The 11679-nt window shown below is 40.6% G+C and overlaps 1 protein-coding gene across 1 annotated transcript; it reads left to right on the forward strand.

Annotated features, from left to right (window-relative positions):
• The first annotated feature begins 8643 nt into the window (after positions 1-8643).
• Positions 8644-10381, forward strand: lratd1 (LRAT domain containing 1). The gene has a single exon (XM_023270530.3). It carries the CDS (start codon positions 9067-9069, stop codon positions 9868-9870), a length of 804 nt encoding a protein of 267 aa, XP_023126298.1. The 5' UTR covers positions 8644-9066; the 3' UTR covers positions 9871-10381.
• The last annotated feature ends 1298 nt before the right edge of the window (positions 10382-11679 follow it).

An 11679-nucleotide genomic window follows, 5' to 3' on the forward strand; every position in this document is an offset into this window, starting at 1 on the left:
TGTGAGTTTTTTTTTTTTTTTTTTTTTTTTTTTTTTTAATAACATTTTCTAACATAAATGACTAAGTGATATATTAAACCTTTAAGCCATTTTTTTTTTTTTTTTTTTTTTTTTTTAGAAGAGCCAGGGGGTAATGGAGGGTTCCCGAAATAGCTGCCCATCTATGTATAGTTTGTCCACAACCAGTGCAGTCCGTTTACCTTTCTGTCTGTGTTCTTTCATGATGGGGTATAATACTTTGCGCCTCTCGTTGATTTCCCTGGGAAACTGGTCGTTCATTCCGAACGACGTGCCTTTCAGCTCCCGTCCTTTGCTTCTTACGAGCACTTTCTGCTGGAAGTGCTCGAACTTTGCAATGATGGGGCGGTGTCGGTTTCCTCCTCGGGGTCCGAGCCGGTGGACGCGGTGGAAAGTGATGTTTTTCACCGTTTCCGCAGGGATTTTAAGCGCCGACACCATGAAGTTTTTAACAAGGGTCTCTGGGTTATCCGGTGTGGACTCAGGGATACCAGAAAAAATCAGGTTGTCCCGCATGCTCCTCGACTGGATGTCCAGGACGGTCTCCCTCAGGGTTTTGTTTTCTTTTTTAAGTGTACACACCTCTGAAGTGACCGCTGTCAGCGTGGACCGGAGTTCGGTGTTGTCCCTCTGCAGATCCTCGATCTGCTGGTGGGTGAACTCCAGGCTTGCTTTCAGGTCTTTTATCTCCTGGTGAAGCAAGCTAAGGATATCGAGCTTCTTATTAATTGACTCGAGAACACTTACCTGGATATCCGTGACCTCCAAGTCTTGTGTGTCCGTCGAGGAGTCTGCCTTCTTCCTCTTGCTCGGGTTGGCGTCTTCCATCGTGCACCGGACGAAGTAGTCGTCAATAAAGTTCTCAAGGTCCTCCACTGTGAGCACTACCGTTTCCGATCTTGAGCAGGCTATTTAGTTAGGTTGTTGTTTTATTTATTTATTTATTTTTCATACAAATACGTCGAGATAGCGGCGATTTGTTTACTTCTCATCTAGCAGCTGGGAGCCGCCATGTTGAATTACGTCACTCTCACTGAATCTCGCGATCTCACAGCATCTCGCGATCACTCTCCTGGTTTTAAATGTGATTTTGGGCTGAGCTTTGGTCAGCATTTGGACAGTTTGTTTTAGGTTTTAGATTTAATTTTGACCTGGTTTTAGTTGTGATGTTGGACTGATTTTGGACTTAGTTTTGGCAAGGTTTTGGATCTGGTTCTAGACTGGTTTTGGATCTGGTTTTGGACTGATTTTAGTCTTATTTTAAACCAGTTTTGGAGTTAGTTTTCGCAAAATTTTGATCTGGTTTTGGACTAGATTAAGATTGGTTTTGGTCTAGACTTTGTTTTGAATAGATTTTGGTCTTGTTTCGGTATTGTTTTGGACTGGTTTTGGCTTGCTTTCGGTCTGGTTTCAGACTTGGTTTTGGACTGGTTTTGATCTGGTTTTGGTTTGGTATTGGACAAGTTTTTAGACTTTGTTTTGGAGTAGCTTTAGACTTGGATTTGGACTAAATTTTAAACCAGTTTTGGAGTTAGTTTTGATAAAGTTTTAGACTGTTTTTGGCCTGATTTTAGACTTGGTTTTAGACTTGGTTTTGAATGGATTTAAGTCTGGTTTTGGACTGGTTTTAGATTGGTCTTGGTCTGGTTTTGGACTAGTTCTGGTCTGGTTTTGGACTTGGTTTTGGTCTGTTTGTTAACGAGGAGAACTCAGTTCTAGTTGATCCCAGTTTGCCTTAATCTCATGAGTTGTGGTTGGAGGTCATTAACCTCCTTGGGAGTCGTTGTCATGGTGCCCGCTACAGTATTAAACAGGAAGCTGTAGTACCTGGTTGTTCCACCTGCTGGAACAACCAGGTACTACAGCTGATCTATCCACCTAACATGCTGTGAAATCAAAGGAAATAATGGTGGGTGTCGACAGAAACTAAGCATTGAGGCTCAGCTCCAGTCTGAAGGGAAACCGGTTGATCAGCTCTGTTCATGTCTCCGACTGCAGCAGCTTTAATTCACTTCTTCTCAGCGCTGAACTTTGATATTTGAATTCTTTGTCCGGCAGCAAACTCTTGTGACAGTCGACCTTTGAGAGATTAACATCAGATCAGTTCTCTTGTTTCACTCTGTCAGAGCAGGAACTACAGAGGAATTAGTTTGCAGACAAACAGAACAGATTTGCGTTTTTAATAATTTCTTTTTGCTTCTTGGATCCAAGTTTTCTAATTTACATGTTTGCAGCCACAATAGATGCAGCAACAGAAGTCCTCCAAAGCCAGCAGATGGTGGAGCCGGCTGAGCCCAGTCGGTTCTTCATGGAGTGCATATTGAATACTGAACATGCAAACCCAGAATGAAATCAAGAAATGAGATAACAGTGCAGATGAAGATGAAGCAGCTCGGGTTTGACTGCAGGTTTTATTATGGAGTCACCAGGAGGATCATAGCCGTCATGGAGGATTTCCATTCGTCTTTGATTGTGAACGTTTGGGCGTCGACAAAGCAGGAATGTTGGTGTGAACCCGGTTCTTCTCGTCTCATTGCCTCCGCCGAGCCACTAATCGGGCCAAAGGTTTGATAGCAGATTAGCGGAGGCCACACAGGAGGAGTCACATGAACCCAGACCAGAACCAGCTGGAGGCCAGACGACAGGAGAAGGAATTCAACCTTCTGGAGGCCAGACTGGGAATTAACAGAAAACTAAGTAGAGCTTTAAACACGAGCTGTGGTGGACTTGGTTTAGGACTAATGTCAGACTAGTTTTGAACTGATTTTGGACTGGTTTTAGACAGATTTTTTTCCCAGGTTTTAGACTTGGATATTTAGTTAGTTTTGGACTTGTTTTTGGACTGGTACTGACTTGGTTTTGGTCTCAATTTTGGACTGGTTTTGGACTTTCTTAGCAAGTCCAAGTGGTTTTGAACTTTGTCTTTGTCAGGGTTTAGACTTGTTTTTGGACTTGGAGTTTGTCTTGATTTTAGATGGTTTTGGACTGTTTTTGTTTTAGACAGATGTTTTTCTGGTTTTGGAGTTTGTTTTGGACCAGCTTTAGACTGGTTTTGGTCTCGGTTTTAGACTGGTTTGGGGCTTGATTTTACATGTCGTCTTTTGGTCTTGGACTTGGTCATTGGCTTGATTTGGTACATTTGGACTTGATTTTGTACCAGCTTTAAATTGGTTTTGGTCTGGTTTTAAACTTGGTTTAGGACTAGCTTTAGACTGGTTTTGGTCTGGTTCTAGACTGGTTATGGTCTGGTTTTAAACTTGGTTTTGGATCAGTTTTGGACTGGTTTTGGTCTCAGTTTTAGACTGGTTTGGAGCTTGATTTTACATGTTGTTTTTTGGACTGAAGCTGGTTGTAAACCTGGTCTTGGACTTGGTCATTGGCTTGATTTGGTATGTTCTGGACTTGGTTTTGGACCAGCTTTAAATTGATTTTGGTCTGGTTTTAGGCTGGTTATGGTCTGGTTTTAGACTAGTTTTAGATTTGGTATTAGTCTGGTTTTGACTGATTTGGGTCCTGTTTTAAACTTGGTTTTGTAGTTAGCTTTGGATTTGGTTTTTGTGAAGTTTTGGACTTGTTTTTGTACTGGTTTTAGACAAATGTTTTTGAGGTTTTGGACTTTGTTTTGGACCAACTTTAGGCTGGTTTTGGTCTGGTTTTGGACTAGTTTTAGATTTGGTTTTAGACTTGGTTTTGGTCTCGGTTTTAGACTGGTTTGGGTCTTGATCAGACTTTTTCTGGGATTTTACAAACTATTATCTATGATATTTAACAAAACAGGATAAACAAACAATAAAAACTAGTAAAAGCTGTTTTAAAGAGTTTCACTTTTTACTGTTTTTACAGTGAAATCTCATCATTCATTAATATCGTGTGCAGGTTTTTATTAGAACTCATAATAATAAATAATAAGGTCATAATTATGTCCTGATAAATGAATTAAAAACAGAAAAAAACAACAGATTTCCATGATAAAACGAACTGCAGCTTCAGTCCATTCTGCTCGGTGCTGCATGAAAATAACCAAAGAGTGAAATTTAATAAAGTCGATTAAATTAAAAATAAATAAATAAGCAGACAGCTCGTTTGTGCTCCACTCTGTAAAATGTTAAATCACAAACTGACAGCTTCCTGCGTCGTCTTTCAACAATAAAAGCCTGATTTGTAATTCAGATTTCTGAATATGAACGTCTCCTAAAGATCTGCTGACTCCAACTTTTGAACCTTTGAAATATTAAAGCGCATTAGAATTCATTATTGAGGCTCTCTGAGGGTTTCACTGGATTGTAATTAATCATTAAAGATAAAATCCTCAGTGTGCAGCAAAAACAGTGCATGCTACATGTTCAGTCCTCTGAAAGACGGCTTAGAAAGACTCATTTTCCTTTAAAAATGAACAAAATCACTTATTTATCAACCAGAAACTGTAAAATCTCAGCTTAAAACTGCACTATTTTAGTAAAATCACTCGATTTTTCTTGTGTGATATAAAATTTTACCAAAAATAAAACATTTACTCTAAACAAATTCTGTAAAAAACTAAAAATTCTGCATTCTGTATTGCATCTGTACAGTTTAGACTAACCCAGCTGTGACCAACAGTCTGATGACAAAAAAACGAGAGAATTTTCAGATGAACTGCAAGCAGTGTGCACGGATTAAAGCGTTAGTTAAATATCAGCAGCATGTGGAGCCTCAAAACAACTGCAAAGAGATAAAACCTTCAGAGAGAGACACAAAAAGACAAAAATTAGGGAAAAAAAACACAAGAAAATGACACAAAACTGACCCAAAGACACGTAAAGCAACAGAAATGAGACACAAAATGAGAAAAACGAGACACAAAAATGTAGTGCAGTAAAAATTACAATATAAGGTAGAAAACACTCACCTAGTACTCGAGTAAATGTACTTCTGTGGTTCCAGTTGGATGATTAACGGAGCAGAAACTGGTTTCATGTTTTCTGAAACCAGCAGCAGAAAGAACAAAAGCCGGTTTTAATAAGTGAATCTGATGCAACATAAAAGTCAAAGAGAGCAAACAGAGATCCAGAGAGAACAAAGAAATACCAAGAAATGCAGAAGAAATCACACAAAACATGAGAAACACAACCTGGTTCCCATGGAAACAGACAGTTTATCAGTACACAAGCTGCAAATATGTAGTTTAATAGCACTAAAAAGGTAAATTTTTAACACTAATCTTGTTTCTCTTCACTGTAAAAAGCGAAAAATGGGGCACAAAACAGCAGAAAGTCGACAAAAACTGTCTCTCAGAGTCTGAAAAATGCAAAAGTTAAATATCTACAGAATGTGGAGCCTCACAACGACAGCAAAGAGACAAAACTATCACTGAGAGACGCAAAAAGACAAAATTAAAAAAACAACACAAGAAAAATGAGACACAGAACGACCACAAAGTGACAAAAGTGTCCCAAAGAGACACAAAATGAGAAAAAATTGAGACAAAACAGCAGAAAGTTGACAAAAACTGAATAGAAGACAAAAATTAGAAAAACAACACAAGAAAAATGACCCCAACCCCATCTGGACCAGAACCAGAACTTTGAACTGTCTGGACCAGAACCTTCACGATCTTCTTCTGTCTGGAGCTGAATTAATTTACTTCGTGGTCAGTTTGTTCTGGAAATTAAACCAAAGCAGCGAAGACAGAAAACAAGAATTTAAAAAAAAAAAATTCACCTTCTTAACTTTAATTTCTTCAACAATTTAGATTTTCCTTATTTTGTTTAAATTGCAGAAAATATTGAGTAAAATACAGAAAATAAATATTTATTTGTAGAATTATGCTTTTTTTTTGAGTGTACATACATCATGATGCTGCCACCTCCATGCTTCATATAATGATGCTGCCTCCACCGTGCTTCACATTTCACAAAAATGAATTTTAAATAATATTGAAATATTATTTGGACCAAATAATGTTTAAAATATTTATCAAACTAAAAACTTGTGTTCATAATTGTGGTGATTAAGTAAAAAAACACACTCACAAAAAGTTTTAAATAATGCTGAAATATTATTTGGAGCAAATTATCTTTAAATGTTTGTCAACTCTCAAACTTGTGTTCATAATTACAGTAACTAAATAAAACACAAAAAATATGTTAATGTGAAAATACTATTTGGAGTAACTTAATCATCTAATTTTAAGACAGTTAATTGCTTTAATTGGTAACATAAATAAATTGTCTAAACGAAGCTAATGAGTTCTATTGATTACAGTTGAAGTTTAAATTCAACTGAATTTTTTTTTAAATTTATTGATTTCACTCAAATCAAGTTGAATTTTTGAAGGAAAATCTTCCTGAAGTTTCCAGTTTTTCCACCTACTGAGTTTCCTTTGCCTAAATATGAAACATGATTTAGATTTTGTTGGATGATGGTGAATTTTACATGTAAAAACAAACATTTTCATGTAAAAATCACCGTAGATAAGCTGACAACCCTGTAGTTTTCTGTTTCCTGTGTAGAAGTGGAGTGAAATCTGTCTGAGTTCATATTCCAGCTGTTAGAGGATTAAAAAGGTCACATCAGGGCTGGTTTTCATGGATTCCTGCAGCTGGGATGCAGAAACGTGTCACTGTTTCTCTGCTGCAGCGTCGATGATTTAGTTTGTAATTAGGGAATTGAGACGTTTCCAATTATTGGGGTTGTGAAATATTGTCTCTCTGTAGCAGCTTGTTCTCAACGTTGGACCAGCCGAGTGGAAAAAGAAACGGCCACAAAGGAAAGCAGGAGAAACGACGCTTAATTATAGGCAGGAGGAACAAGAACTGCTCCAGTTTATTAATGTGGACAAAATGCTTCAGTTTCAGACACAATTTAATGAGTTCGGCTGAAAGAACAACACTGGAGGCTGCATAAAAAAAGAAAAAAATAATAAAAACAGCCAAAAAATACTGAAGAAAATCGAAATGAAGCATAGTAATACTTAAAATCTTCTGTTCAGATTATGGTAAATAAGCACAAAATATTTAAAAATTGATTGTAAAGAATACTGAAATATATGGAGCAGCTTCATTTTTAAAATGTTTGTCCAATTAAAAACTTGTGTTCATAATTACATCGAAATAATTAAATAAGTTGCAATATATATATATTTTTAAAAATACCTAAAAATATTTATTTTAAATATATTTTTTATTATTTTTTATTTTAATATATTTTTACTAGTTTTTTCAATATATAATTTTGAAATTATATGTATAATTCCAACATTATTTTAAATATATTTTAAAAATTATATATACATACACACACACACACATATATATATACAAATATATAAACGTATACATGTATATATGAAATTATACATGTAATTTCAACAATATTTTAAATATATTATTGTTTTGTACTTAATCATTTGTTCATTATATATATTTAAATTCCACAAAATATTAAGTTGATGCAACATTATTATTTTAACACAACCATCAATGTTTATTTAACTTTAAAAAAAACTTAAAATGTTTATTTAAATCTTTGTTCCTCCTTTATTCAGGTTGTTATAGACACTAAAAATAAATATTTAGATATTCCAATTGGTATTTCCACGTTATTTTAAAGGAATTTAAGTGTTTTTGAACACAATCTTTTTTTAATTCTTTGAAAGATGATATTTTTTAAGCTATTTTCAAGTTTTAAATCAAGAAAAGCAGAATTTTTATTTAAATTACACAAAATATTAAGTTGATGCAGCATTAATACAACCATCCATGTAAGAATAAATAATATTAATGTGCAAGGCACACATTTTAGTTGTTTCAACTAATATTTGCACATTATTTTAAATTAGTTTTTTTAATTGTTTTTAAACACATTTTTACAGATTATGTTGCTCCATTCCTCATCTCAAGTTTTAAGTTTTGTGTTTTTAAGCTGATTTCAACTTTTAAATCAGCTGAAGCAGAAATCTGAGTTTAAATTACAGAAATTATTGCGCTGATTCAACATGAATCCTTTATTAAAGCAATCAGAATGACTTTTATTATTTCCTGATCTAAATCAGTAAACTACATTTTATTTCGTCCTGTTTTTCCTCCATCCGTGATTCTGGAGGAAATCATTCCATCATTTCTCAGTTTTTCAGATTAAAATCCTCTGAAGCAGCAGAAACAAAGAAACCTGCAAACATCTGGAGCTCCAGATGCTGCTGAATAAAACCAGAGGAGGTTCTCCAGATGTTCAGGAGCTCCACTGCAGCGTGGAGGCGACACGAGTGTCTGTTCCACGTTCATCACTGCGGACTCTTTGTTTGGCTCCGAAAGGAACCGATCCCCGGTTTACCGCAGCGCGTTCATCACGTCCCCGGTGCAGACAGGAGGAACCTCCTCCCGGTGAGAAACGCTGATCGGTGCCACCGGCTGCCGTGAACTTCTCCGATCATGTGCACGATTCCACGGCGCTCAACAACAAACCCCACGCCACGGTAACAGCCGCCCGCCGCCAGCAGCCGCCCCCGACCACCGCCGGTTGGACCGAATCTCTGACTGACGGATCAATCCGCGGCTCCCATTGGCTGCCCGGTGACGGAGCCGTGACCGCGCGCCAGTGAGGCGCACCGGAGGCGGAGCCGTGTCCCCGTATTTACCCGGAGCCGCTGCTGGAGAAGCGGAAGAGTCGCTGGCAGACAGCCGGAGCGGCCGGTGGCGGAGCGGAGAGAAGAAGTGAAGAAAAGGACCGAGAACCGGACACCGGGACAGCGGAGGACCGAGCAGCCTTCCGCACCGATGGACCACCGGGATATTTAACCGTCTGCCACCGGGAGCGCACAGGTCGCCGCGCTTTGTCGCCCTCCTGCTCCGTGCGTAAAAGCGGATCTGCGCGTGTTTTTACGCAGCGGCGGTTTCATTGTTTGCGGAGAGTCACGGGCCTTTTACCGATCACCGGATTAATGACGGACTGAGGAGCATGAGGGGATCGGTGGGAGTCGGTACCGGAGACCCGCTCTGCTCCGTTCCTCTGCTCTCTGAGGACCTACGGATGTTCCGCTGAGTCTCCAGTCCTCCGCCTCCCGGGTCATTGATGGGAAACCAACTGGACCGGATCACCCACCTTAACTACAGCGAGCTGCCCACCGGGGATCCGTCCGGGCTGGAGAAGGACGAGCTCCGGGTCGGGGTCGCCTACTTCTTCTCGGACGAGGAGGAGGAGGTGGAGGACCGCTCTCCGTCCGACGGCGGCTTCAGCCAGGACCTGAGCCCGGCCGAGGAGGGACCGTTCCCGGTCAGCGAGGTGGAGTTCTCGGCTTTCTGCTCCCAGGAATGCATCTTCTCCAAGCTGCGGGAGAACGAGGACCTGAACGTGTTCGCGGCGGAAACTTTGCTGACGATGTGCAAACCGGGAGACCTGCTGGAGCTCGTGGCCGCCGCGCAGCCGCCGCACTGGCTCATCTACGAGCGGGACGAGCGGGTGATCCACCTGCACAAGGGCCAGATCCGCCGGGACAGCCTGCTTGAGGTGAGCGGCGGCCGCCACGGGAGGATAGTGAACAACCGGTACCGGTACCGGCCGCTGCCCCCGGACCTGGTGCTGCAGAACGCGGCGGGACACGTGGGGCTGCGCAGCGAGGAGATCTGCTGGACCAACTCGGAAAGTTTCGCCGCCTGGTGCCGCTTCGGGAAGCGCGAGTTCAAGGCGGGCGGAGAGGCGCACTCCGCCGAGCAGCAGTACTTCCTCAAGGTGCACCTGTCCGGCGGCGGCGTGCACCTGTCCGGCGGCGGCGTGCACACGCTCGTGTTCCGCAGCCTGGAGGACATGATCCGGGAGCGGCGGCGGGTGGACGCGAGCGGGATCCTGAAGGAGCTGGTGCACGGTGGAAAACCGTGACCGACCGGGGGGGGGGGGGGGGGGGGTTATTCCGGTTTTCGTCCTCGTGCGCACTGTTTTTCCTGCGCGCGCACACACACATCAAGCACACGGACACATGCAAGGACCTGTTGGACCGGGGGCGCGCCCTGAGCTGGAGAGGCGCGCGGCCACAGACAGGCCACGCCCCTCCAGCTCCAACCCATCAAACCCACAGAACCGCAGAATCACGCGTCAGACCCGCACATTGCGCACACGGCTCGGTTCCGCTGCGGTGAACCGGCAGAGGAGGGAGGGGGACCGGATTGGGGGAAGTCTATTTTTTTACTGTTAGCTTTAAGAACCGGGACAGAACACCGGAGCCGGTCCCAGCTCTCTGCCATACCGTCCCTGTGGACCCAGACCAGGAGGTCCCGGACCAGCTGGACCCGGACCAGGACTCATACATTGACTTATTTTTCTATTTAATTTGGTGGATTTAAACCTGATCTTTTCTTTTTTTGGGTTCAAATAAATGGAGGTTGAAATATGATGAAGAACTTCAGGTGTTGTTTGGTCACACGCACACACACGCACACATGAATAATAGATGGTGACCCTGCAGGCCTCAGATCGGCATCAGACCCATAAAGGCTTCATCAAATATCCATGCAGGTCCAGCTAGACCCTCCAGCTGCTGCAGCTTCAGTTGATTTGTTTCCTGGACGGGTTTGGAGGAGGTTCCAGCTGCAGTCTGGTTCCACCTAGTTCCTCCTGCTTAATTCTGGTCCCACTTAGTTCCTCTGGTTCCTCCTGGTTCCTGGCTGTAAACAACATGTCCTCCTGGTGTTGTTGTTTTCTGTTTACTTCCTCTGAGTCAATCAGCTGATCTACTCTGGTTCCTCCTCGTTCCTCTGGTTCCTCCTGGTTCCTCCTGGTTCCTCTTGGTTCCTCTGGTTCCTCCTGTTGTTGTTGTTTTCTGTTTACTTCCTCTGATCTCTGCTCTGGTTTCTTCTGCTTCACTGAGTCTGAAAGAAGCAGATTTGTGGCTTTTCCGTTTCTGTTGCAGCTTTTAGAAGCTGTTTGTGGAGCTGATGGTGGAGATCAGGAGGTTTTCTGGAGGTTTTCTGGTGGCTTCCTCGTCTGGCTGCTCGTTTTATTGAGATCAGATTCATGTCAAAACTCAAACTAACATGCCTGGTAATAGTTTATTTTACAGCTATTCACCCCAATACATTCCACCAACGTTATTTAAACACTGATAATGTTCTACAGTTTTATTCTGAAGGTCAAAGAACATTTTAGATTTAAAATGAACCAAGAGAGAAAATCTTAACTGCATAACATGATATTCTGGAATTGCATACACTGTAAAAATGTTTTTATTGAAATATTTACTGTTAATGTATAGATTCTGTACATTTCTGTAAACTGCATAGTTTCTAGTAAAATAAAAGGAAAAATAAACTACATTTACATGTTAAATATAAAAACAAATAATCAAATTCTATATTTTTCTAAATGGCATTTTGTTCTTTTGTCATGTTTGATGGTAAAGTTACACACATTTTTTTACTGTATTTAAATCAGCAAAAAATATTATTTTACAGATATAGAAACTAGAAAGATATATTAATTCACACGTTAAATGAGAAATAATCTATTTTACAGATAATGAAAAAAACGGTTTCAAAAGTTTACCTGTAATTTTACAGATTTTCTACAAACAGTAAAATTACTAGAAACTAGTAAAATGACAGAAAACAACTTATTCATTTACATGTTAAATGTAAAAAAAACAATCTATATTTTTCTAAATGTTTTTTAAGTAGTTTTTGACAGTAAAATTAC

The sequence above is a fragment of the Amphiprion ocellaris genome, chromosome 12 (genome assembly GCF_022539595.1).
Source record: "Amphiprion ocellaris isolate individual 3 ecotype Okinawa chromosome 12, ASM2253959v1, whole genome shotgun sequence".
Lineage (NCBI taxonomy): Eukaryota > Metazoa > Chordata > Actinopteri > Pomacentridae > Amphiprion > Amphiprion ocellaris.

Bases quoted from the DNA above. Each gene is read 5' to 3' on its own strand.
- lratd1 (XM_023270530.3), top strand. From the start codon at position 9,067: ATGGGAAACCAACTGGACCGGATCACCCACCTTAACTACAGCGAGCTG.